Raw genomic sequence first — 27,298 nt, forward strand, 5'->3', positions numbered from 1 at the left:
CCGAAGAGTTAAATACTCAGGTACAGACATGGTGGATCACCTCCAGCCCACAGATCACTAAGTTTCACTAAATCACTCACTAGTAATCTGGGTATCTCTGCAGGTGCTCATATTATGGGTTTGGTTTGGATTCTGTAAAACTTGAGAATGTTGAGGCCATAGCAGAATGCAGCAGCTTTTCCACACCTCCATCAGAAACTGCTTGCTCCTGGCAAATAATGTCATCAGCAGAAGGTCATAGTTGTCTTCATTTAGACATTTCCTCTGATGGGGCCTCGGAACCCGATTTCCTGAGAGCAGTGTGTGCCTGGGAGCCCTTCACCTTACACTGGATTGTTCTCTGGAAATTAAAGCAGAGTCCACTATTCAGTTATCCAGCAGAGAAAATGTTCTGCAGAAGAAATTGGATTTTATGCTTCAAAAACAAAGATGACCTTTGGATTATTTGTTATTTGGATTCTGAATGTTCGCAGTCCCATCTCAGCCAATAGTAATTGGGGGAAGATTCCATCTGTTTTATTTAACCTTTTTATTCCTTAGAAATATTCAGCAAATACCAATAGTCTATTTTTCCTTAGGTTTTTGCTCCTTTTAGATTTTTAAGTGTGTGGTACAATTATCTAAGATGAATATTTCCAAGTTCAGACTTTCCAATTCATTTATCATTCTACACACATAATTGAAGAGATAATTTTTAATGATGCCTGTGATCTAGTAAGAGAACACTAATATTGATGGGATCAAATACAGACACAACATTCAGGATGCTTTTATTTTTGTAGTTTCTAGGATCTGTATTACCTGAGTAAAATTGTTGAAGAAATGGGAAAAACAGTCTTTTTTACCTTGAAGATGCCTATGTAGTTACCTATTCCCCTAAAGGCATGCTTTTTAGAAGAGGTTCTATAAAAAGCTCACTCTTGGATGTTCACATTGAGGTTTCTCAGAGTTATAATGCTTACTGTCCAGTTTACTTGCATGAGCCAAAATTAAAGATTAATTTCTTTTTCAATACACACCCATTGACCATTTCACAAAAGAAGGGTATTTGAATGAGATTCCTTGGGGCATATTTTATAAAAATCTTCCTATTCCCTGAAATCTGCTTAACTGACTTCAAGTTTCTTATCTCACTATAAAGCGATTCCAGAGTTCATAGTCACTGAATACAGAGGGGGTGTTTCAGTTTGTAAGACCTGCAAATAATCCCCAAAAAAATAATTTAGGAAATTCTAGTAGCCTGGCTGAAACATCTATGAACCACAAAAGTGACCAGTACAGCAAGATATCCAGTAAAGAAAAAAGTAACACACATCTCGGTGGTAATCAAGAGCCATCTAACTTCAATGAAAGGAAACTAATACCTGACACTAGAAATCTAACTTCTGTCCATGGCTAGTTAATCCATAGGCCATAGAGGAGAACCTACTATTGCCACTTTCCTCAACCAATATTATTTCCAACTACATTCTAAATACTTACTCTGATCCCCACAGGTAAGTGTAGCCTAGCCCTCATCCCCCATCAAATCCAGCCCCATCTGATGGATTTATAACACAACCCCCACACAGACGGTTCAAGGAACATCACAAAAGAGGAATCAGAAAAATTGTAAGAGCCAGAGGACTGGACATCTAATGCAAGATAGTGTCTTCTGTGCATGATAAGGAAACTATACCCATCAAGTCTCAACAACATAGTCTTCTAAACAAAACCTGAAAAACGACACCAACTGACATACCAACATGAATGGGAGAAATCTCACAAGGCCCCATCCCTATATGAAGAAATACAGGCAAGCAATGACTACTAAGAGAAAATATTCTAACTTCTCCTGGAGGAGTACCCTGATAGGTGATCCAGTCCTGAGCACTCAATCCTAAACACATGTATATATGAGGAACACCAAATTAACTCAGCAGACTGTGTTTACAAATGTGTGTGTGTTTGTAAATACTATTAAGGAATAGCAGTCCATGGATTTAAGAAAGGAGTAGGGGAGCATGAGAGGAGCTGGAGGGAGAAGGAGAGTGGAAATGATGGAAATACAGTACTCATACAAAATTCTCAAAAATGTTGTAATATTAAAAACAAGAAAAGATCTTTTCCCGTTCTGTAGGTTGCCTTTTTGTCTTATTGATGGCGTCCTTTACCTTACAGAAGCTTTTCAGTTTCATGAGGTTCCATTAATTTTTTGAGTTTTTTTTTGTTTTTTGTTTTTTGTTTTTCCGAGACAAGGTTTCCCTGTGTAGCTTTGCACATTTTCCTGGAACTCACTTTGTAGACCAGGCTGGCCTCGAACTCACAGAGATCCGCCTGGCTGCCTCCCAAGTGCTGGGATTACAGGCGTGTGCCACCACCGCCCGGCCTGTTAATTGTTGATAATAATGCCTGTGCTGTGCTGTCCTGTTCAGGAAATTGTCTCCTATGCCGTGTGTTCAAGGCTATTCACCACTTTCACTTCTGTCAGGTTCACTGTAGCTGGCTTTGTGTTGAGGTCTTTGATCCATTTGGACTTGAGTTTATGCAGGGTGATATATATATATGGATTTATTTGCATTCTTCTACATATCAGCATCAGTTAGACTAGCACCATTTATGATGTTTTTTTCATTGTATATTACTGACTTCTTTGTCAAAAAGCAAGTGTCCATATGTGTGTGAATTTATGTCTATATCTTTGATTTGATTTCACTGATCAACATGTCTATGTTTATGCTAATACCATTCAGTTTTTATTACTATAACTCTGTAGTATAGCTTGAAATCAGAGGTAGTGATACCTCCAGAAGTTCTTTTATTGTTCAGGATTTTTTTTTTTAATCTATCCTGAGTTTTTTGTTTGTTTGTTTGTTTTTCCATATGAACTGAGTATTGTTCTTTCAATCGCTGTAAATAATATCCAAAATATATAAAGAACTCGAGAAACCAGACATCAACAAACCAAATAATCCAATTAAAAATGGGGTACAGGTCTAAACCAAGAATTCTCAACAGAGGACACTCAAATGCCAAGTAACATTTTAAAGAAATGTTCAACATCCTTAACCATCAGGGAAATGAATACTAAATGACTTTGAGATTCCATCTTACACCTGTCAAAATGGCTAAGATCCAAAACTCAAGTGACAGCTCATACTAGAGAGGATGTGGAGCAAGGGGAACACTGCTCCACTGCTAGTGGGAGTGCAAACTTGTGCAGCCAGTTTGGAAATCAACATGGCAGTTTCACAGAAAATTAGAAACAATCTACCTCAAGACCCAGCTATACTACTCCTGGGCATATACCCAAAGGACACTCCATCCTATCACAAGGACTCTTGCTCAACTATGTTCATAGCAGCTGTATTAATAATGGCCAGAAACTGGAAACAACCTAGATATTCCTCAACTGAAGAATGGATAAAGAAAACATGGTACATTTACACAATGGAAGTATTAACTCAGCTGTTAAAAACAATGACATCATTAAATTTGCAGGCAAATGGATAGAACTTGAAAAAATCAACCTGAGTGAGGTAAACCAGACCCAGAAAGACAAACATGGTATGTGCTCATTTGTAAGTGGACATTAGCTGGTAAGTAAAAGATAATCATGCTATAATTCACAGACTCAAAGAGGCTAAGTAACAAGGAGGGCTTAAGGGGGGTACACATGGATCTCCCTGGGAAGGGGAAATAGAAAATACTTTTTGGGTAGACTAGGGGCAGGTGGGACTGGGGACAGGAGGGATCAAGTGGGGGAGGAGGTAATTACTGGGAGAAACAACTGGAATTGGGAGGCATTTTAGGGGTGAGGTGGAAACCCTAGTGCAATGGAAACTCCATGGAATTTATTAAAGTAACCCTAGTAAAGACTCCTAGTAATAGGGAACACAGAACCTGAACTGGTCTGTAACCAAGCAAGGCCTCAAGTGGAAGGATTGGAACACCAACCCAGCCCCAAAACTTTTGACCTATAGCTTGTTCTTCTTGTGGAGTGCTCTGCAACTAGAGCCTAGCACAATCATCATCAAAGAGACCAGAGAGACTTCAGCCAGCGACCAAACATTAGGCAGGGCCCAGGGAGTTCTGTGGAGGAGGGGGGGGAAGGGCAGAAGGGTTGAAGGAACCAGATGGGTCAGGAGCACCATGAGAACATGATCCACAGAATCAATTGACTGAGACTCACGGGAGCTCATAGAGATCAGGGAACCTGTAGGGGTCCTCTGCATATATGTTATGACTGAGTATCTTTGGGTTCTTGTGGGATTCCTAACAGTGGGAGTGGTCCCTGACTCTTTTGCCTACTTATGAGACCCTTTCCCTTCTACTGGGTTGCCTCACCCAGCCTTGATTTGATAGTATGTGCCTGATCTTATAGCAGCATATCATGCCATGTTTGGTTGATGTCCCTAGGAGGCCTGCTCTTCTGTGAGAGGAAACAGGAAAGAGGGTGGATCTGAGTAAGAGGGGATGTGAGGGTGAGCCTGGTGGAGGAGGGGAAGGGGAAACTGAAGTCAAGATGTAATGAATGAGAGAAGAATTAAAAAAAAAAAAACAAGAAAAGAAAACTTGTTTTCTGTACACATGAACAGCATGCTGTATAAGTAAAGGGGTAGGAGGCAGACATTTAAGAGCAGGCAAGGATCATGCCAACCATGCTGAGATTCTATTGCTACTCATAACACTGCCCCTGGCTCTTGGAAACTCTAAAATTTTCTCTCACCACATGGTCTTATTTCCCCATTCTATTAAAATTTATTACAAGGTGAGCCACCAAAGTTTGAGCTGCATAAGAAACCATGTACCTACAAGGAAATTTTGGAAAGAGAAACCAGGAATGGGAAAGGGTGAAGCATTAACAAAATTTAGAAGGACTGCTTAATGAATTATTTTAAAATAAAAGATTAGAGAAAAACTTCATACAGAGCAACATATCAAAATCAACACTGGTGTTTGCTCTTAGAAAATTAAAACAACCTAAATGTCCTTCAATCAGAGAATGGATAATGAAAATATGGTACATTTATACTAAGTAATATGGTTTAGATGCAAAAATAATGAAATCATGAACTTTGCAGAACTAGAACAGATTACACTGAGTGAGGTAACCCAGACCCAGGTAGACAAAGTCACATGTTCTATCTCATTGGAGACTCCTAACTTCGAATCACCAAATATGAGTACATATACTGGTGTAAACCTCAGAGAGCAAGAAGGAATCATTGGTGGAGGCATTAAAGTGGGGAATAGAGTACAAGTGATCTGACTGGAGAAATGGGGTGACTAATTAGGGAAGAGTAAAGAGATAAATACAGAAGAAGAGAGAAGGGTAAAAATAGCTGTGAGGATGTCTGAAGAAGTCATAAGGAATCATACTATTAATGATCTATCAAAAAATCTATAGTACATGTAAATCTATGTATAAATATACATATATAGTTTAAATAAAAATTTTCCATCTGAGCTGAGGACAAACCCTTCAAAAACCCAGAAAAGAGCTAACAAAGGGGTCACTGTGAAAATAGGCAGAAATAGTGTAAGAGCCAGAGGATCAGAGAGGTGCTGTGAAACTGTGTCTCCGTGTAAGGTCAGAAGTCACACCCATAAAGGCTCACCAATGTGACCACACAATCATGAGCTGAACAAGGACCATCAGGGTGCTAAAGTGAGCTGGGGAAATCCCAAGAGGCCTCAACTCTGCACAAAAAAAGTACAAGGAAATAGTCTTCTCCAGGGAAGGGTTACCCAATACCAAATGACCAGCCCTGAAAATATGCACACAAATGACACAATGTGGACTGAGCAAGGTGTATTTATGTATTTAGGAATGAATGGATGGACACAGCAATAATCAATGAAAAAAATGAGGCCATGGATTTTGAAAGAGAGCCAGGAGGGGTATATGGGAAAGTTTTTTTTGAGGGAAAGGGTAGGGCGAAATGATGTAATTATTATAATCTCAAAGAATATTTTTTTTATAAATGGGAAAATCGTGTTTTCTCTTTTTCTTTTTTTTCTTTTCACTTCTCCTCAAACTCTGAGATAACTCAGCAGTGTTCTAATGGATGAGCAAATATACCCAGAAAAAAAAAAGTAATTATTCATGTTCATGACATTAAGTATCAGAGGAGTGAATTACAGATACCAAGGATTTGTCAGACTTAGTTCAAGAATTGAAATGTCTGCATAGAGATGAAGTTCAAATTCACCTCCTTCTTGTTTTGAGTATTGAGTACTGTGGAACACGATTCACTTATTGTATAATATGTTTTATAATTATCTGACTGTTGGTAATGTCAAAGACTTTTAATTTCTTTGAATTAATTGACATTGAAAGGCTAAAATGACTTTGAGAAAATCATAAATTTAATGATAGAAAAAATGGCACTAAGTTTTATGTGAAGTTATATTTTGAGAAATCATGTTACATTATGTTATATAGTCCTTCCTGCCTGTATAAAAGATTCACAATTAATTAATTAGTATAGGTATAATGCCATGAAATATGAAGAGATAAATCCAATGATTTACAGTTAAAAAAAAACAAAGGTCAAGATGTCAAATACAAATTAGTAAGCTGTTGTTCTCTGTCAATTAGAAAAACGAAGATGGCAAAGTTAGTTTAAGTACACAGACAAATACACAAATAAGTGTGTATTTAAAACTTATTATTTAGTATCAAATTTATTTAAATTACAATTCACATGCAAAACAGTAAGCTCTATATAAAATTCAATGTAATCATTTTATTTAAACCAAGATCATATAAGAAAGATTGTATTCATCCAGTTTATCTGTAGCATAGCTTCATGCACTGGCTGATTTGATAAATGGTGTAATATTTCAAAGATGCAGATTCTAAGTATTTAACTCAATTGCCTAGATAATTTGATTGGACTAGCTGTGTAACATTATTATTTCTGGAAAATATATGGAAATATGTGCTATGTGATTCCTGTTTGCCTTTCTCTGATGCTAAGGTGAGGTATGGGGCAGTTTGGCTGCTCAGCTCTCTGCTTCTTAGGATGTGAAAACACGAGAATGTAGCAGTGTTCGCATTTAGAATGAGCAAGACTTCACACAATTGTCCTTAATTAGAAATCATATTTTTAAAATAGAAAAATCCTGATTTTTGTTTGTGGAGATTTGTTTGCTCATTTGTTTGTTTGTTTTCATTTTGGGTGACTACTTTTTCTTTTTTTTTACATTTTCTAAAATAATTTCTTGAGAATTTCAAATGAAATGTGAGTGCTGTGTTTACATCATTTCCACCCTTCCTAGGTCAGCCCTAAATCCACATACATAAGCAAAACACTGAATTGAGTTGGTAGGTTGTGTATATAGGGATCACGTCTTTCATCTCTCATGTGTTTTAAGAGGCAGAGCAACAAACGCAGTGAAAAAGATCACTTTGAAGAGAAAGATGGACGGAAAGAAAGAGGGAACTGGGGAAGCAAATGATAATTTGCCAACAGTTGTTTACTCAAATCTGAAACAAACTCTAAAAGAACATTTTCTACTGAATACACTCAGCATCAGTACCAGCAAAACAGACACTCATTGAGACTTTAAATTTGGAAGTATTTGAATGCCTAAGATCTACATGCTAGTTATCCATTGACCTGAACTAGGCGCTTTGTTAGGATATGAGCACTATCTTGAAATCTAAAGTGAAGCCAAGCCTCCTAAATCTGAAAACAGTTTCATAAATGCAAGAACAGTAAAGAATACTCATTATTGTCATGGAAAGGTTGCAATGAGTATTTCATGTCATCAATACATGTTTATATTTTCCTCACCATGGAAAGACACTTGATAACAGATGCATGGGAATGGGTCATGTGTGTATATTGTAATGACTACTAAAAAGACACCATTATTTTATGGTTCCCTTTTATGAAGAAGTAATAATATTTATACCAACTTCAAAATCATGTTTTTGGTAATCAAAAGTATTTTAAGTAGAATTTGCTAATAGATTGAGTGGTAGGATCAGAAGTGTTTATTTTGTTCTTATTCTAAATACCTAGACTATATATATATATTTAATTTTACTTTTCATTAGTGTATGTGTTTGTGAATGATGTGTGTGACGACATGATTCCTTCAGCATGCCTGCCACAGAGTGTACAAGGAGATCAGAGGACAATTTTGTGTGCTGCTTCTGACCTTTCACCAATGCATGGATTTCAGGGATCAAACTTGGGCTTCAAATTTCCCAGCAAGCACATTCTCTCACACATAAAACAAAAAAAACAAAAACAAAAAAACCCTTTATTTGAAAAATTAAATGCCATGTCAATTACTATAATTTTACAGTTAGAAATTACTCAAATAATGCCAATAGGAAAAGTTAGACATATTGCCAATAAAACTTGCTTAATGTGACTTTGGAAATTTCACTCTTACTTCTTGAAAGATAAGTAGGATCTAAGGACAGGGAGAAAGTTCTAGAGGGTTATTAAAAGCAAGTATAGTGCTTTATGAGGCAGGTATATAAGAGTACAGAAAGCTTGTTTGAGAGACAAGGAAATGACCCCACTGACAGAAGCAACCAGCTTACACAAGGACAATAGTTCCCACTGGGAAATGAAATTGGAAGCTGATGCTAGAGCGTGTACAAGGAACTGTGAATCAAACAAACAAAAACAAGGCATAGGCAAACATCAGAAAATAGCAGAAATTATTCCAGGGCCCTTTATTGCAACGATCTCCAAGGGTATAGTTTCAGTGAGCTCAGAACTACATAAATCAAAACTGAAGTCCTGTCTCTTGGAAGATCATTCATCACTTTCAGGATCAAGGCATTTATAATACCAGCAAATTAAACACAAATGGATATTAAAAACTCCACCAGATGATTAATCAGTAGAGGTGGAAGTAGAGGACCTTATTAGTTAGATAGGGATTAGCTAGTGTGAGCAAGTGCTAGCTATAAAAATTGAAACTTAAACCTGACTGCACATATCAGGAGCGGTGTTCAGCCTTCCAGAGACATTTGAAATGTGTGACCTTCCATGAGGAATTCATTGGAATTGAACAAAAGAATAGAGCTATGCTGGCCTCCCTGACTGTCATTTGAAATCACGTGACTTGAAGAACCCATTTTACAGGCAGATTCCCACAGAAGCAGATGTTGCTTTAGGATGTATGAGAAGCCTTTTTTCTAGGGTTCAAACTGAATCTAGACAGTGACTCTTTGCAGTCAAACAGTTTCCAGAAATTTCAAAAAAAAAATGTTTCTTCCTTTTGGGAGAGAAGTGGAGGTTAGCAATCAGATGGTTACCCCCATTCTCTGAAAGCTCCTCACTAGCAGCGGGTTCTGTTCCCTTCTTTCTTGCCACCTTCTTCAGGATGCCATTGTATCCTACACACAAAGGTCATGTAGATATCGAAGCAAACAAAAAACAGTTTTCTGTAAGTAAACAGAAATTAAGCCATTTCAGCCTTGAACCAAATGAACAAAACACAATCCTGAGCTTGAGGAGAGCTGAACAGCGATTGTCATTTGTGGCTTTTGTTCTTAGTTTTGAAAGGCGTAATAATAACAGTGGCATGCTCTTACTTGACTAGAAGTGGCAGGTGCTGGTACCATCACTTCTTCTCTCACTTTTTTTGTGAGTACCTTGGAAGGCTGTTCTACTTTCATCCACACTCCACAGATGTTGTGATCACAACACTACTCAGTGAACAAACAAGGATAGGAATGTGGGTTGCAGATTTCTAAAGCCCTGTTCTCCAACATCCATTCTGCAAACCAGACTTAACCTTGGAAGGGTGAGCAGTGGTTAGTATTTGGAATGATATGAAGAAACAGGAAGCCCACATCTGGGACGTGCTCATGAGGAAACCTTCTAAGTTATTAGCATAGGATCATAACAGAAACACTCAAATAATGACAGATTCAGAGGGTTTTTTTGGTTTTTGGTTTTGTTTTTGTTGTTGTTGTTGTTGTTATTTTACTTTCAATGTTGTTTCTAAGTAAAACATCTAAGGAAGACTTTCTAAGGAAAGATAACCAAGGAAGTTAACATCAACCAGATCAGCGGGGTAGCTTAGGTTATTCCTATGCCTTGATAATGCCTTTCTTGGCCTTTATACCATAGATTTTTGTTTTTGTTTTTGTTTTTGTTTTGGAGGGGGTGATTTGTGATTCTAGAACAGTGTGGGCTTCTGCAACTAAGATTTCTAAGATCACTTTGAACTATATGTAAGTGTGCCTTGCTCTCTTTTCATTTGTAATACAAACATGTAAATGTGATTTCCTTATGCATATTGATGAACACTTAGAATTTATTTTAATTTGACGCTATTAGGGGTAATGCTGTTATAAATACCTGACCAATCCTCACTGTCCACACATATGTTAGTTTCTGTTGAGCAAACACAGGTAGGAGTGGAGTTGGTAGATCATAGGCTCAACTCACACACCTTTTCATCTTCAAACATAGCAGCTCATCATTTTTCAGTGTGATAGTACTAGTTTATAAGCATCATATCCTAGACCACATAACACTGATAATCTTCAAAACCTTGTCTATTTGGGTTAAGACTTATGGTTATAATAAAAATTTAAACTTCATTGAATATTAAGGTGCACGGGACTGAATGGAATAGTTCGGGAACCAAAAGACATCAGAGGAGAGAGCTCTGCTCATCCCCTTGAGAAATCTTCAGGAAGAAGTGCTGTCAGAAGTGCCTAGTAGTGACAACTGAAACTCAGCACACATCTCTCCATCTTCAGAGCTCAAGCTGTTTCAACCATGCTGGGCTGTCTCAAAATTACACTCAAGAAAATGCAAATAAGCCTGGTGAGGCAGACAACATGTGTGCTTGTCACTGAAGAAGACTCTATGCAAGAAAAAAGAAATATTTTTAATTTGCTTTCTATGATGAAGAAATGGGAGACAGCTTTTTTTAGTCTTTTTAAATTTATTTTTGTTTAAATAGTTTTTTGCATGTATATAATGAATGTTAGTCATTTTACTCCTATTACCTGTTATCTATTATGTCAATCTCTTTACTTGTCCCACTGAATCCTTCTTCCCAAGTCCCTCTCCTACTTTCAAGCATGTATGTGTGTGTGTGTGTGTGTGTGTGTGTGTATGTATCCATACATGTGTCTCTGTATGTGCACATCTCTGTGTGTCTGTGTGTGTATGCATGTGTGTGTGTGTTTGTGAATCTCTGTGTGTGCATGTCTATGTGTGTGTGTCTGTGTGTATGCATGTATGTATAGATATCTATGTATGGTGTCTGTGTATGGTGTGTATGTGTGTGTGTGTGTGTGTGTGTGTGTGTGTGTGTGTTAGGGTTTAATTGGGTTATCTTTAAGAGTATGGGTAGGAGATTATTTACTGGAACATGGGCAACTTATCAATGGCCATACCACTGAAGAAAGTGATACACTTCCCCTACTAATATTAACTGTTAGTTGTCCTTGAGGAAAGGGTGGGGCCCCATGAGCCATAGCCATAGCCCTTTCACATGAAATTTTAAGGGGCCCAATCTTGCACAAGTCTTGTGCAGTATTCACAACTGCAATTAATTTATAAGTATAATATCCACGCCATGCCCAAAAGTATTTTTGCAACACACCCCCATATCCTCCAGCTCTAACATTCCTGAGTCCCCTTTCCCATGAGTTTCCTGAGCCTTGGGGGAGTAGAGTCTGATATTAATGACCCCATTAGAGATATGTACATATTAGCTATGAAATTTCAGGGTGGTGTGTTGAACTTGGAACATATGTAGTGTTCAAAAAGATAGAAAGGTGCTGTTTGAGGAGGTGGGTGTAAAATGAATGCCTTGAGGAGGGGTGGATAGTGAAACACAGGCAATATGAAGGCAGAAAGGAAAAAAATGGAGGTGAATATGTTGAGGGGTCTGGGAGTACATGGCATCTGAGGGGATGGAGAGGGGATAGTCAATACTAAACGTTATGAAAAAGTCATATAGAAACTGACTGTCCTTTAAACATATTAAAACACATAACTAAAGAAGAAAAGTTTAAGCTGCATTACCCTTTATGGGATGGGGGCAATGATAATGTCCTCCCCCAAGCCATGGATTATTCCACAAACCTCTGGTGGGCGGTCAGGGAGGCCCTAAAACTTGCCAGAACAAGACTATTGACATTGTTCGTCATTAGTCACCAGTAATAGATGGTGAGACCCTATTGTTGAAAACACTTTGATTACAGGACTTAGAGAAAAAAGCAAGAACTGAGCTAGGCAGCAGATTTTCGGGTCAGAGAAATAAAAAGGATTTTGTGGGGTTGGCACGAGTGGATGAAAAAGCCGACACTAGGTCATTTAAACGCTCATCGACATCAAACCAGAGGAGAGAAAAAGGCCGTGGAACAAAGGGGCGGGGAAAATGAAGAGCAACTCCCTAGCCTAGGGAGGAACGTTGCTTGAGGTTTTTACCATTTTTGGTTTGTTTCTTGGAAGTTTTTGTTGTTGTTTGTTTGTTTGTTTGTTGTTGTGTTGTGTTTTGTTTTGTTTTCCCAGAGCTGAGGACAGAACTCAGGGCCTTGTGCTTGCTAGGCAAGTGCTCTACCACGGAGCTAAATCCCCAGCCCCATTCTTGGAAGTTTTTAATTATTTTTCCTTTGAAATAAAGCTTTCCATCCTCACTTCAGAGTTTCTTATGATCTGGGAGAAATGATGCTTTGCCATAATCAGCTCTGTCTGCTGATCTCAGATCCCCACCTCCTGCAATGTTCTGTCAGGAAACTTGTAAACAGTACAGAGGTTCTGTTCTTTCCAGTATAGAGGTTGATTGGTTTTTTTCAAGGTTTCTCTGTGTAACAGCCCTGGATGTCCTGGATTTCACTCTGTAGATCAGGCTGGCCTTGAACTCACAGAGATCAGGCCTGGCTCTGCCTCCCAATTGCTGGGATTAAAGACTTGCGCCACCACTGTCTGTCCCTACCTCAGTTATTTTCAGTGTAGAACAAGAAACAATAATTTTGGGGGACCCTAGGATGACTGTACCTTATAATAAGATCTGGTTTTACTCAATTACTGAGCAACCCTCAATGAAACATTACACTATTAAGATAAGAATTTATACTGTATCAAGCTGATAATAGAAAAATAAATTATTAATTAATCTAAAAAAAGAAAAATTTGTACTATTAAAAAAAACAGACAAACATATTTTGCTAAAGCATTCTATTTCTTCCCTTGTTTTATACATTTTAAATTTTTTATTGGTGGATTCTGCTGGAGTATCCACTACAGATAAGTACCGGAGGGCTCCTGTTGCAAATCACTCTCTGGAGTGATGGAAGGATCTTTCTACTAACACTTGGAGGGTACCCGATCTGGGGTTGGTGTGGGCCCGGAGTTCTGCTTATATCTTTCCTCAGGACAATGAAATTACTCATTGGGTTTCTGAGCGCTGTGTATGCCCTGTGGCTGCAGATGAAGACCAACATGGCAGAGACCTATTGAGCCTTCGTGAAAAACTCTCCCCTTCCGTTGCCAATGAGGACTGAAAGCCCAATATGACCAGCTTTGGCAAACATTAACATAAACCTAGGAACTGAAGCCATGAGGTTGGATTCTCCAGAAGGTAATGTATGGTAACTGCTCTTTCAAGTATGTTTGAGAACATGTCACACAGACACCTAGGAGATTAAGGATAACACTGAAGATCACTGACCTCCATTTAGTAACAGTAGCATGCCAGCTAAGCATTTTCATTCTCATAATCCCATTCAAGCTGGAGTAGTACCTACTTCTCAGGAGTGGCTCTGTGCAATATTTTTTGGCCTCCTGAAATTCATTTAGCCCCCTTTGAAGATACCTTAAAATTTGTGAGCCTGAATGTAGCCATTTTGAGACCATTAGTTCTGCTCCTTGTGAGCTGCTTATTTTTTCTTTATGGTTCTTAGTTGTTCTTTTGCAGAAATGCCAGCTTAAGTCGTGCTGGGATCAAGAAAAATAAGCCTTGACGGTTTGTGTTCCTGGAGTTGTGTCCATACCAATGTGTAGATGTAACTGTCTTGTTAAATAAGAAACACAGAGCCAATTGCAGAGTTAAAAGCCAAGAGGTCAGAGCAGTAGCTGAGAGCTGAAAACCTTACCCTTCACTGCTGCTCTGTCTTTCCTCTCCACAAGAGAGCTACTTCTTGTGTCCTGTCTTTTATATAGACTTTCTGTTCTGCCTTCTCATTGGTTGTAAACCCAGCCACATGACCTCCTTGTCACTGCCTGTCTGTACAGACCTCCAGGTCTTATATGGTTGTTATTAGATTAAAGGTGTATGTTGCCATGCTGGCTATATCCTTGAACATACAGAGATCTACCTAGCTCTGCCTCCCAAGTGCTGGGATTAAAGGTGTGCACCACCACCACCACCACCACCACCACCACCACCACCACCATCACCACCCAGCTTCTGCTATGGCTTTCTCTGACCCCAAGGCAACTTTATTAATATACAAATAAAATCACATTTCAGTACAAATAAAGTATCACCACACCAATGGATGCCCACATGCTCCAGACGAGAATTGACATCACTGCTTCCATTGTTGCTGTTATAACAGTGAGGACCACCACTACTACCATTTCCAGGATTGCCATTTCACAATGGGTTACTACAGCTAGCACAATGGAGACCCTGGCAGCAAAAGTAGCTATCACAGTTAATTAATCTTTAATTCTATTGGGCATGACAAATTTAAATCAATAGTTATATGCATCTCTATTGGCTTTGAAAGTTATAAATTTACAAACTCAAGTCCCATTTGCTTTTGGGATACCATCTTTCAAGGACTCCAATTTGCAGTAAGGCTCATTAAGGAAGAAAATAGCTCAGTTGCCTTTAGCCTACTGGCTATGGGTGGGTTAAAACTTCTGTTGGTCTTTTCTGTGTCAAACACACAGATTGCAAGCCCAGTGCCACTTAGAGATCTTTGGCAACAGTTAACTCTGTAGCTCTCACACAATTGAGCCTGTATGATAATGAGTATTCAGAGATGGGTAATGTCTGGGGGGCACTCACCAACCTAAGACAGAGCGCCTGTGTGGCCTGGACAAGTGTCTCCATGATGGGTAAGGTGACCTGCTGACATCCCACGCAACCTAAGTCAGAAGTTCATTTTTTAGTAAAACAGGGGGGGGGGGGGGGGGGGAACACCTGTAGGTCCCTGGCCCCTGTTTTGGGTAACTGTTACCTTGCTTACTGACCTTGACCTTGATATCCTCCCTATGCTAATTTCCGGTGAGATTCCACCCTCCTGAATGTTTAAGGGAAGTTCCTTGTCTGTGTATCCTGCATATTGGGCATTAATAGCTTAGATGCAAGATTGTAAAACATCAGAAGTGAACTTCTGCCCTCTGGGGTTCTCCAATTGTGCTGTAAGCCTATATTTAAGACCTCCTCCCTCCTTCAATAAATGGCATTCAGCATTCAAAAAAAAAAAAAAAAAGAAAGAAAGAAATTGAAGACAGCGATGTTCTAAAACAGGAAGTGGTGATGGAGTCATGGGCATAGAGGATGCTGGACTAAAGTCTATCAAATTGTGCAAACAGGAAAATTGTATACTATGTAAATTATCTGTCAATAAAGATCTTATATAAAAAAAAGCCACAATTTAAAAAAAGAAACAATAATTTGTTAAAATATTATAATCCCCTTGAACTCAAAACAGTCAAATTGACAGTACTCTGTAGGCTTATTCACCAAGGTTCGCCAACAGCTTTTTCCCCTCCACCCTCAGGAAATGTCCAATAGGAACTAGTTGGGGAAATAAAATGTGAATGATTTTCAGTTTTATATGCATCTGTATGCCAGATATTCCATCCTCTGGTTAACAAGAAATATGCACAATGCCTGACTCTACATTATCTGCTGACTTGGGATCACTTGTCATGACACATCTGCTTTGCATTTCTATCTGACAGATTTTGTCCACAAACTTACCTTGGCCTCTATAAGCCACTAAGCATCCTGAACATAAGTGCCCTTTATACTTCCAAATTGTCACCCAAAGTCTTTCATGCTTGCTTGAGTTAATTGTACATAACCAATGCCCATAAACTGTGTTTACATACCACTGCCATTTTGTAATACCAGTTTTCTTTCTCTATGACTCTTTATATCCTTGAATTCTGGAGTATCATTTAGTTTTATTTTAATGCTAATACCTGATGTCTTAGGCTTTAAATTATTTCAAAGACAGAAGAAAGAAATTAAACTTATAAATATTTTCGAGAATTTATTGCCATAAATACTATAAAAGAAGGAAGATCCCATAAAATTTATTTCTTACCCTTTAAGAATTTATAATCAAGATGGAAATACACAGTCTAAAGAAATAGCAAGTTAAATAAAAATCCAAAATTTAAATAACACTTTAAGACCATATATCAGACTCCAGAAGAGCCTGGGCAACTATAAATACTGTTGAAAACAATAATAAATCATAAAGAACATGTTTAAAAGAGAGAATATATTAAACTAGAGAAGAAAGAGAATCTGGGCAGATGGATGGGAGTGAGCAGATTGAAGGAAAGCAGAGGGAACTTTGACAGGGACCCACCTCGGAAAACATCCTTACAGCACCTCAACTGTTTCCACCTCAGTTCTGAGTCTTCCCACTCCCTTTCAGTCCCCAGCTGATCCCTCCTGACCCAAGGCAGGTGTCTCAGTTCAGCTCCCACACCACCCCCACCCACCTCAACATCCCCACCCTCCCCCACCCCCACCCCAGTCTGCTCTCTCCTTCCTGCTTACCAATGCCTTCTTCTGACAGGGCAGATCGCCCCCAACTGACTGGCTCAAAACTTCACTATGTCCCCGGGTTTTCTCTTAATAATCTGTGAGTAATGATCCTTGTGTTAGCTGTTGTTGCTGCCATTGCAGATGAGAAAGCATAAATGTAGATTTCCTAGGATATCTAGACACCCCCCCCCCCACTCACATTATTCTCATCTCTGTATTGGATCCTGGTCCTAAAAACTAAGGGAGGACAAGAACACAGATTGGCAAGGGATATAAACCATGGTTGAGGCCTCAGCTCAGATATTCTCATCTTTCTCATTTCATCTCATCATCCACTGGGATAAACGCTATGTCTTCGATACAAGGCCTTCTTACAACCCATGAGGTTTTGTGTTTACTGCACATGAACAGGTTGAGATGTGTGCGATACTTAAAAGGGCTAGCTCTGTTGGTGCTACTCGGGGACAAAACTGAAAGAATACTAATACAAAATGAGAGTTAGTCCTTTATGACTATGCAAAGATTCACACACACACACACACACACACACACACACACACACACACACACACACACAAGCACACACATGCATTTATTGCTTGGTTTAAAGTAGATTAAGCTGAACCTGAGCTATAAAACTAAGAATTCTTGTCCATTTAATAGATAACTCTCCAAATATGAACTTTCCTGTACGGTGAATTTCTTAATTAAAGAATTCTCTCTTTTGCTAACACCCCAACTTATATGGTGAGCTCACTAATTTCCTGTGCCACCTAATTTCAGTTTAATTAAAGACTTTTTAGTATGGACTGTAAACCTCACTTTCCTTCATTTCCTCTCAATATAGCATCCCTCGTGGTACCACCCTGCCTTCATTCTCCATCCCGCATACACTGCAGAGAGAAACAATATAGCTTTCCATTCCCTAGGATACCAGGAAGTGTAGGATGCTGAAGTGCTGGAGAGCTTGTGGAGATGGGACAAGGCTGTATCTTCCTGCTGAGCCTGTGTTGTCAGCTTGTATAGGGCTCTGGTAAGATGGAAGTACAAAGCTGGTGATGTCCTACAGTAGATAGCAAAAGCATGTGGCCGGGGCCTGCTGAATGACTAAAAGAGTGGACAGCTCAGCTTGGCCATTCATTAGACAGTGTTTATAAAATATCACCACTGATGAAGCTGAAATCTTTCACTGGCTTTGTAAACAACAGACAGATTCAGTGATGAACCCCTTCTGTGTGCATCAGCATTGCAGAAAACAACTGTCATCAGGAACGGTTACAAATATGGCAAACTACAGAGATATGTTCACAGTCAGTCACTGGTGACACTCCTCTTTCTGCCTAAGAGAATCAAAATTCCTACTGGGTAAGAGAAAGCAGGATAGCCTGTTGGAAAGATCTGTCATCCAAGATTCCAGAAAACTTCTGTGGTGAAGGCTATAACCGAATGGTTGGTTAACCTGACAAATGGCTCTAATTCCTCTCAGTTCCATCACCTTCCATGTGACAAATTGACCTTGCCATCTTTGTACATGTGACATTGCAATTCTTTTTCTACATCATCTTATTTATATTCCTATGTGTAGGACCAAGGTTGGCCCTCATTCTTAGCAATACTGAAGGACTTTTTACTTCTCTAGGAGTATCCCAATGTTCCCTGGGTTCTTTAAAATAATGAAATAAGGAAGATATTCTCCATATGTAACTTTCTCTCCATATATATTATATATGTATATATCTCTAATATATGTATATCTATATATATGGAGAGAGGATGTTAAAGATGGAAAATACTTCCTTATTTACATATTATATAATCAATAGAAGAGAGAGAGAGAGAGAGAGAGAGAGAGAGAGAGAGAGAGAGAGATGAAATACTACCACCGGGTGGTGGTGGCACATGCCTTTAATCCCAGCACTCGGGAGGCAGAGCCAGGCGGATCTCTGTGAGTTCAAGGCCAGCCTGGTCTACAGAGCAAGATCCAGGACAGGCATCAAAACTACACAGAGAAACCCTGTCTCAAAAAAGCAAAGAAGAAGAAGAAGAGGAGGAGGAGGAGGAGGAGGAGGAGGAGAAGGCGGAGAAGAAGAAGAAGAAGAAGAAGAAGAAGAAGAAGAAGAAGAAGAAGAAGAAGAAGAAGAAGAAGAAGAAAAGGAAGGAAGGAAAGAGAGAAAGAGAGAGAGAGAGAGAAAGAAAGAAAGAAAGAAAGAAAGAAAGAAAGAAAGAAAGAAAGAGAAATACTACCAAAGATAGGTCAATACTTCATAGATTTAAATCTGTCTGATACATTCAACACACTATTTTCTTCATTAATCTTGCACCTTTCAGTAAGTCATCTTCTCAGTGACTTGGCTATCTCAAGCTGAGATTATCACCCTTCTGTATGTATCCCGGGTCCCTAGAGCTCCCTCCATAAATCAGATGTTGGCCTTGCTGTCTACTGCTCATGTTTTCCCATCACATTTAAATAAAGGCATCATTGACTGCTGTTAGGATAGAATGTTGGATTTTTCAGCTTTAATGTACATGTTTTGCTTGATGTCTAGAAAACATTTGAAAAGATGCAGCTGCTGTTAGAACTCAGATGCATAGCATCCTCTCCCCAAAAAAATGAAATTAAACTTTTTGATATATGTGCAAGCACTTAGGTTTTTCATTTAATCTCTATGTAACTTTAGGCACATCATGAATTAATTTTTATGTAAGCCTCCATCTTCTCATCCATTAAATGCAGATTTCTATAGTCTCCTCCTAAGATCAAGGTAAGCCGCACTTAAGGGCTGGTGAGTATGCTAGGCTGTAGGCCATTCCAATAACACACTGTCAGAATGTTAGGGGCCACCAACAATGAGAGGTTTAGGGACTTATTCAGGCTCATTCATCACCTGTTACTCATCCAATAAAGGCATCAACCAGTACTAACTCTCTTTCATAAGTTTCATCTCTGTAGAGCACATATTGTCTTGGAAATAGTATTAGTCAGTACTTTTGAATAGTTTCCAGACATCATTTGAAAGAGTGGATAACAGTTTCCTGTTTCCCGGTGAGCTTTATTTGGACCTTTAGGCTGAGTCTCATGACAGCACTGTAGTCACTGATGGTCTGCAGCGCAATTAGGGTGTAACAACTGAGGGTGAGGCCAGAGGCCCTGGGGTCTTAAACTCTTGCATTTTTCCCTTCTTTTTCCCTCTGCCTTTGCAGAATCCACAGTATCACACATAGTGGTGATATGACAGTTGTTCAGCTTTCTTAGACACAAAGTTTCACTTAAAAGGCTAAACACTGGGCCTTAGTGTCATGAATGATGTACTTGGCCTTTTGCCTTTATTTAATATGTCAGATAGGTTCAATTCTACCTGTTTGTAAGAACTCACTGAGGTTGAAGAGATTCTTACGTGTGTTGCCTTCAGATAACCTCAAAACATATTGCCCTGCTTTCTTTTACAAAAATCTATTACATAAAATTATGAATTTAAAGTCCACTACATAAAACTGTGAATTTACAGAAGAGATAAACTGAAAAAAGGATGTGAGAGAATATATCTGCGTGGTCTACAAGTAAACTTTCATTTTACAGTGTTGCAGTTATAGCAATTCCTAGTCCTCTAATACTTTTTGTATGTATAGGTCTTTTGTTTTAATAGATTCATATGTATATACACATACATATGTGCATATGTACATATAGGCATGCATTATATATATACATACATACATACATACATACATACATACATACATACATATATACATATTCAGTTGCCTAAGATCTTTCCTTATCCAGGATAGATTTTTCCCTATTACTCCTAGGAGACACTAATTTAGAAGACCTCTTCCTGAAACATGACAATATCTAAATTCCTTCTTTTCCTTGCATATATTATACTATCTGTTAAATTATGTTTCTTATCATTCTCCACACTGTTTCTTGGAATGTACAAATGCTATCTATTGTGACATGTGCTCAGCTCTTGCATCCGGATGTAGATATCCTTCAACCTGGACTATGTGCATCAAAGGTCTATTATTTTGTATTATGTATCGTTTTTTCCTCTACAAAATGGGTATACCCTAGATATCAGTAACATTGTAAAAATGCAGGTCATGAATAAATTATCTGCCTTCTCAATGGCTTCTGTCATGTTTCAAGCAGACTTGACATTTGAAATGTACATTAAGACATAGTTTCAACAAGACAACTTCAAGATGTGTGCTATCTGTTCTTCCATTTCAATTAGGTGGAAAATAGTGTCACTAGAAAGCCTAAATTTATTTCAAGTTGTTAATCCTATTTCTGTGTATCCTTGGATGAATCTCTGAATATTTGTCTCAACTTCATCTAAACCTAGTAGATGACATACAGGCCTGATTGAATTATTATATTATCAAATAGTGTGAGAATGGTATTATATAGGTTAAAAAACAAAATAGCAATGCTGTTGGTTAGCATCTGCTCCTGTCTACACTGGGTGAGCTACTTTTGAACACAGCGGGAAAACAAACAGCAGTCCAGCACACCAAGACACAGGAGCAGCATTATTGATCAAATCACAAAAGATGAGAAAGGTCAGTGTTTTAAATAGTTTCAAGATCTACTTAGCCTCAGCAAAACTCTTCCACTACAGCTGTGAGATTTTTCTTTTTCTAAAGTAGAAGAGAGCATTATGAACTCTCAAACAAAGAGAGGCAGAGGCCAGGAATATACATAGCACAACTCAAGCCCATTGGTCTAACCCAGTTTTTCTATTGTCTTTACTTTCAATTATACTTACAATGCATGTCACACATGGGTTTTTGCTCTCCTCTCATTTTCTGTAACATCATCAGATACAAACACATAGCATTTTTTTCTGGTCCTTTTTTATAAACAACAGGCTTATACATGTAGTTGGAAGTTTTCCTGTGTCCCAGCTGGCCAACAGTCAGGACAAATCTCTCCCACTCACATCCCCTAAGTAAACACACAGAGGCTTATATTAATTATAACTGCTTGGCCATTAACTCAGGCTTATTACTGACTAGTTCTTACACTTAAATTAACCCATAGATTTTATTTTTGTTTAGCCACATGGCTTGGTACCTTTTCTCCATTTTATCTTGTCATCTTGCCTCCTCTGTGTCTGGCTGGTGACTCCTGACTCAGACTTCCTCTTCTCAGAATTCTCCTTGTCTGCTTATCCCACCTATACTTCCTGCCTGGTTACTGGCCAATCAGCATTTTATTTATCAACCAATCAGAGCAACACACATTCACAGCATACAGAACAACATTCCACAGCACATGTGTATTTATTAAATATTATTTCTTCTCATTTTTATTTTCAATTATTTTATTTTTTAGATTATAATTCCCTAATTTTCCCCCTTCCTCCCTCCAAACCATACCACATACCTCTCCTTAGCCTCTTTCAAATCCATGGCCTCTCTTTTCATTGTCGCTACATTCATATATGTATATGCATACATATTTCCAAATACATAAGTATAACCTGCCCAGTCTGTATAATGTTACTTGTATGTATACATTTTCAGACCTGACCATTTGTTATTGGATAACCAATTACTGTGCTCCTCCCAGGAGAAGACTGCTTCTCACACATTCAGCATGCTTTGGTGGCCTGTAGTTCTTTGTATGTCACTTGATTCCTTATCATGAATCTTATGTCTATTATTGTGAGAACAGTTACTAATGCGTATGCAGCCACATGTTGGGTAACTACCAAGATACCATCTAACAACTGTGTCATTTGCCATTCTGCAAGCATCACAAAGAGTATCAGCATGAGCTTTCATATGTCTAATATACACTAAAAATATATCATATACACACATGAATATATGTAAATATGTATTTAAAATAATGACAAAAAAGTATAAGATAATAAATACATAAACAAGGGCTGATGAGACAGGTCATCAGATAAAGTATTAGCTGCCAAGTATGAAGACCTGAGTTGGATCCCCAGGACCCACACAGTGAAAAAGGAAAACGGATACCCACATGTTGTTCTCTGACCACCAAAGAATGCTGTGGTGACACACACACACAACACACACAATGGATGAATATAAAAAATCTAAAATATCTGAACTGGTAACATAATAATTAATTATTACAATCATGTTTTGTGTCCTGTTAATAATTATTTATATGCATCATTAATATATTTATATGTATTCTATATCCCAGCATCAGCAAAAACACATGAATGAACTATGAATGAAACTGTGCTATGATATTAGGATGAATACATCTCAAGGGTAATTTAGCTCCATTGTAATCTCACAGTACCGTCACCTCTAAGAAAAGTCTGCCACAGAGCACATGACTGTGTTTCAGACATCCAATGTGATGCATGTACACAGCAAGATTGATCATGCCATATTGAAACAAGCGGAGCATTTCATACTTACCCTGTGTGCTTTTGTTTGCTTGTTTTCCTGTGTGACAAGAACATCTAAAATGACTGGTTTCACAAAACTTAGATTCAGTGTGATATCGTTGCCTATGCTTCTCATAGCACATTAGCTCCACAGACTACATCCTACAAACCTGCTACTTTACATGCAGACTGCATGGTCCAGTTTTCTCTGTGCCATCCTCTGTAAAGCCAACAGTGGAAGAGCACATCAGTGTGTTGAGGAAATTGTGTTCTAGATACAAATCATCCACCTCACCTGTGGGTCACAAATCCTTTCAACTCTCAATTTCTCCATCATTTAAATAGCATGGAGATGGTTTTTGTTAATCCCTGTTCTCTCATTATTGAACAATATTAGAATGTGGTGATTAATTATATAAATATGCTTATATTTCTATATTTATGCAGATTAAATGTTTTGTATAACATTATTAATTATGTCAATTAAAGAATCAAATTGATGTAGATTTAGAGTTTTGTTGTAGTTAACAGATATTGTTATAACTTTCAAGGAAAAATATTGCATTAACAACAGCCCTATTTTCTTTTTTATGGTGAGTAATAGAAGTCCTCACTTTTCTTCCCTATGAAAAATAATATAATGGAATTAGATGAAGTGCCTTAGAAGTCTGTGTTTTATTTTTCTGACTAGGTACAAATTGTTGCATGATTTTTCAGTCTATTAATTGGGCATACACCTCATTACCATTGTGAGAAGTAGATGTGAGCATCTAATATATGTTGCCTATATCACTACTAGGGGGTTATTCCTAAGTGTCTGCTTCCTTCATCTATTCCCATTGGACTAGCCACTGAAGGTCTGTGCATAACACATACTCAATAACTTTGATTGGTTACTTATGGTTTGAAATTTTCTCACACAAAGCATTGATTCATTTACATATTTAAGTCTTATAGAAACTGCTATTTCAGCAAAGTAACAAGTCTTTTCAAATGTTTTGACTCATCATTGTATATTTTAGTAAAGCATGAATTAAAAAGCCATGTAATTTCTCAATAGACATAGAAAATCTCTAAGATTTTGTTCATTTAATATTTTTGTGACAGTATATTGATTTTCTTGTCTTTGATCAGGGATGACTTTGACCTGATGCTCAGAACTGGAAATAGATAAGAATTCTACATAGCTTCCTTAACTTTTGCAGAGGGGTCCCTCACTAACATTCCTGCCCAGGACACAAATGCTGCAGGCTAGATAGTCTCCAGAAATTTCTCTGTTGATCCAAGTCTTCAGTCACATGAAAGTAGCTTTTAAAGACATTTTAGTTTATTTGAAGGCAAACCTTTCAACATTCAAAAGGTTAGTAATGAGATCGATGATGAATATTTACATACTGATAGCCCAAAATAAACCCAATAAGAGGCTAGCTAGTTCAAGAACAAGATGTGATTCCCTCATTGTGAAGCCCAAAGGAGATTCTCTTGGTATGGAAATTTTAGTGTGCATAATATTTTCTGAAGTCTTATCCAAGCATGTCATTTAGTCAGAGAAACCACAAGGTTACCCTCCTTTATCCCTCACCTTCTCTAAAGGCCAGCTTCCTGATCTTTCTGTATTATACTGGAAATGTTTTGCTCCAGTATTTGGTGATAAATTTATTTCTTTCATGTTAAGTGAAGATAAAAGCACTTCAGACTGTTGAAAATCTCCAGCTATTGGGACAGTAACAATGAATAGTCAGTAAAATCCAACAGAAAGGAAGGCCAAATAGACCACTGTTATATATCACTGACTACATAGTAAATGGCCTGCTGGAGGTTGATACTGGCACTACCTTCAGCCCCTAGTTCCAGGTCTAAGACCAGGAAACAGGCTGAGAACTGACTCTCTTTCCACGCCCCCAAGGCAACATCAGCCAGCACACACATGAATTGTGGGTACTCAGACCCTCACCACATCTGTCTCAGCTCACATGCTGCCGAGGGAAGATTCTCTGACATGAGGGTTTTCAACCTCTTCTCTAACACTCTTCTATCTCTCCTCCATCTCTATCTCTCTCTATCTCAGGCTCTTTCTCAGTTCTTTCAAAGCACAGACTTGTTTGTATAGATTATACCCTTTAATCACTCACTTGACTAAATGGACATTTATTTTTCCCTCTGAAGCCATTGCTTACTTAAACAGAAAATACAATGTTTTTAAACTCCTCATTCATAAAGTTACAAAGCTTTAGCGCCATGCGTCTTTCCTAGATGGCATGTCTCCCCTTCCTGTTACACAGCGTTTTCCCACTTTTAGACCTACCTAACCCCTCCCTGCTGCACTCTGTTTCACTTTTGGATAGAAAAGGAGTCTTCTGTCTATTATTATTCTTTCTGACCTCTTTGTTCATTTGTCCTCAACTTTGAATCTTACTTTGTGGACTAAAATATTGAATTTCCTTGGTAACATTTGTCCAGGCTCACTCTGCATGAACACATATCCCCACTGGGGATCCTCTCCAGTGCATATGGAGTACTGTATTATCAGCTCGTGTCCTATCCTTAACCAAGCTGTGAGACTCAGCCTGAAACTTCACTGGGTCTCTGCTCATTTGGTTTGTTATAGCTGATGTTTTAAGCTGCTGTAGAAACAAACCATTGCCAACTCTGCTATGATATGCCAGCTTGAATTTCCAGCTCTTCCTCTCTTCACCACCTCATACTCCTCACAGCTTTCCTTCAATGAGCTTAACCACAAAGCATGCTCGATTACCCTGCTTGCCTCCCACGGAGAAAAACATTCTTTAAACTACTACCACTTTCAAAATCCAACTTTCTCTTAGGACTCAAAGCCTGCACATGCAATGGCAGACACAGAAAAACGGAGAAGACAGGACACTCACTCTTCATCAAAACACATGGAAATAAAATCCTTCCAACAACCAGCACCGAAAATACTGAAGATGTACCTGTATTTGTAACTATCTCTTTAACTAAATAGCTACAGAAATTCTCTTTTAATTTGTATATTTTTTGAGAATACTGGAAATTTTCTCTCATGTGTGTCTCTAATATATTTCACCACTAATGTAAAGACCATATAAACCCAGAACAGATATTACTCAGCATGGAGTTAAAAGAGCAAATTATCCTCTTAAAGTTCTACATATCATGACTGCTGTCTCTGGATTCTCCTGACTCAGAAGATTCCCCTTAAGTCTTTACTTTCAATCACCCTGCCAGATGCTCTTCTGTTAACTGCGGTGGTCTACACAGCTGCCTCTATGCGGATCCCCCCCTTCCCCGGCGTTTGAAAACTTACCGCTTTTACCAACGCCCCCTGCGCCCAGCATTACCACCTTGTACTCTCTGGACCCGCCTGATGAGCTGCCAGGGCAGCAGTGGGCTTCGTTTTCTATTTCCATCTTACCCGGGGGACCCGAGGAGAAAAAAGGAAGAAAAAGTCACCCGTGTCAGGTGCTTGCTCAGATAGTAAACAACTCTCAAACTGTGTCAAAGGAAAGCATTACTGCATGACAAGAACCATCAGCTGCCTGCTGGTCCTCTGCTGGAGCGGTTCTCATAGCAACCACTTCAACTGCTTCCAATAAAAATCAGGCTTTGCCTCCCCCTCCCTCTGATCCTTCACTGTTTCAAATCTCCACTGATCTCACTTGCTCATTCTGGTTTCTTCCTTCCCTCTGAGTTCTAGTTTCTCCGTTGCTCTTTCTCATTCCTCCTCTCCCGTTTCTCTTCTGGCTGCTCCCCTCCCTGGCTGCAGCTGCAGTGTGGAGATGTACACACATTTGCAGCAGTTTTTAGATACACACATTTGACTGAGGGGCTATAATAGAGTGAATCAGAGACTTCAGGGGAGATGCTGTCTCACAAGCTGGCTTCTGTTACTGCAGCTTTGGAGACATTATTTTCTTCTCATCAGAGTCAATTAATTGAAATTTTTCTGTGGTTTGTATCATTGCCATCTATCATGATAAGCCCTCACAGGTCTCCTTCCGGAAAAAGGAAGGCACCCACTTTACCCAAATGAAGCAAAAAAACAAACAGTAACTCGGGGTACATAAGGGTGAGTCTTCCATGTGATTCAGATAATGTCTAAGAGGGGTTGCTTGCTCATTGTTCTGTAAAGGTCCTTACACAGGGGGATTATTGAATTAGCTCATTGTCATGTCTGAATATGGATCATCCTT

General features: G+C 38.6%; 1 protein-coding gene across 2 annotated transcripts in view; it reads right to left on the minus strand.

The window, feature by feature from the left end:
• Positions 1-26,863, minus strand: part of Rit2 (Ras like without CAAX 2) — a 317,425-nt gene extending 290,562 nt beyond the window's left edge. For both annotated transcript variants that reach the window (XM_036204820.1, XM_036204819.1), the window contains exon 1: positions 26,413-26,863. In XM_036204820.1, coding sequence (XP_036060713.1) covers positions 26,413-26,515 — 103 coding nt within the window. In that variant the 5' untranslated portion in view covers positions 26,516-26,863. The remainder of the gene's footprint in view (positions 1-26,412) is intronic.
• Positions 26,864-27,298: the final 435 nt, after the last annotated feature.

Source organism: Onychomys torridus, chromosome 13, assembly GCF_903995425.1.
Source record: "Onychomys torridus chromosome 13, mOncTor1.1, whole genome shotgun sequence".
Classification (NCBI taxonomy): Eukaryota; Metazoa; Chordata; class Mammalia; order Rodentia; family Cricetidae; genus Onychomys; species Onychomys torridus.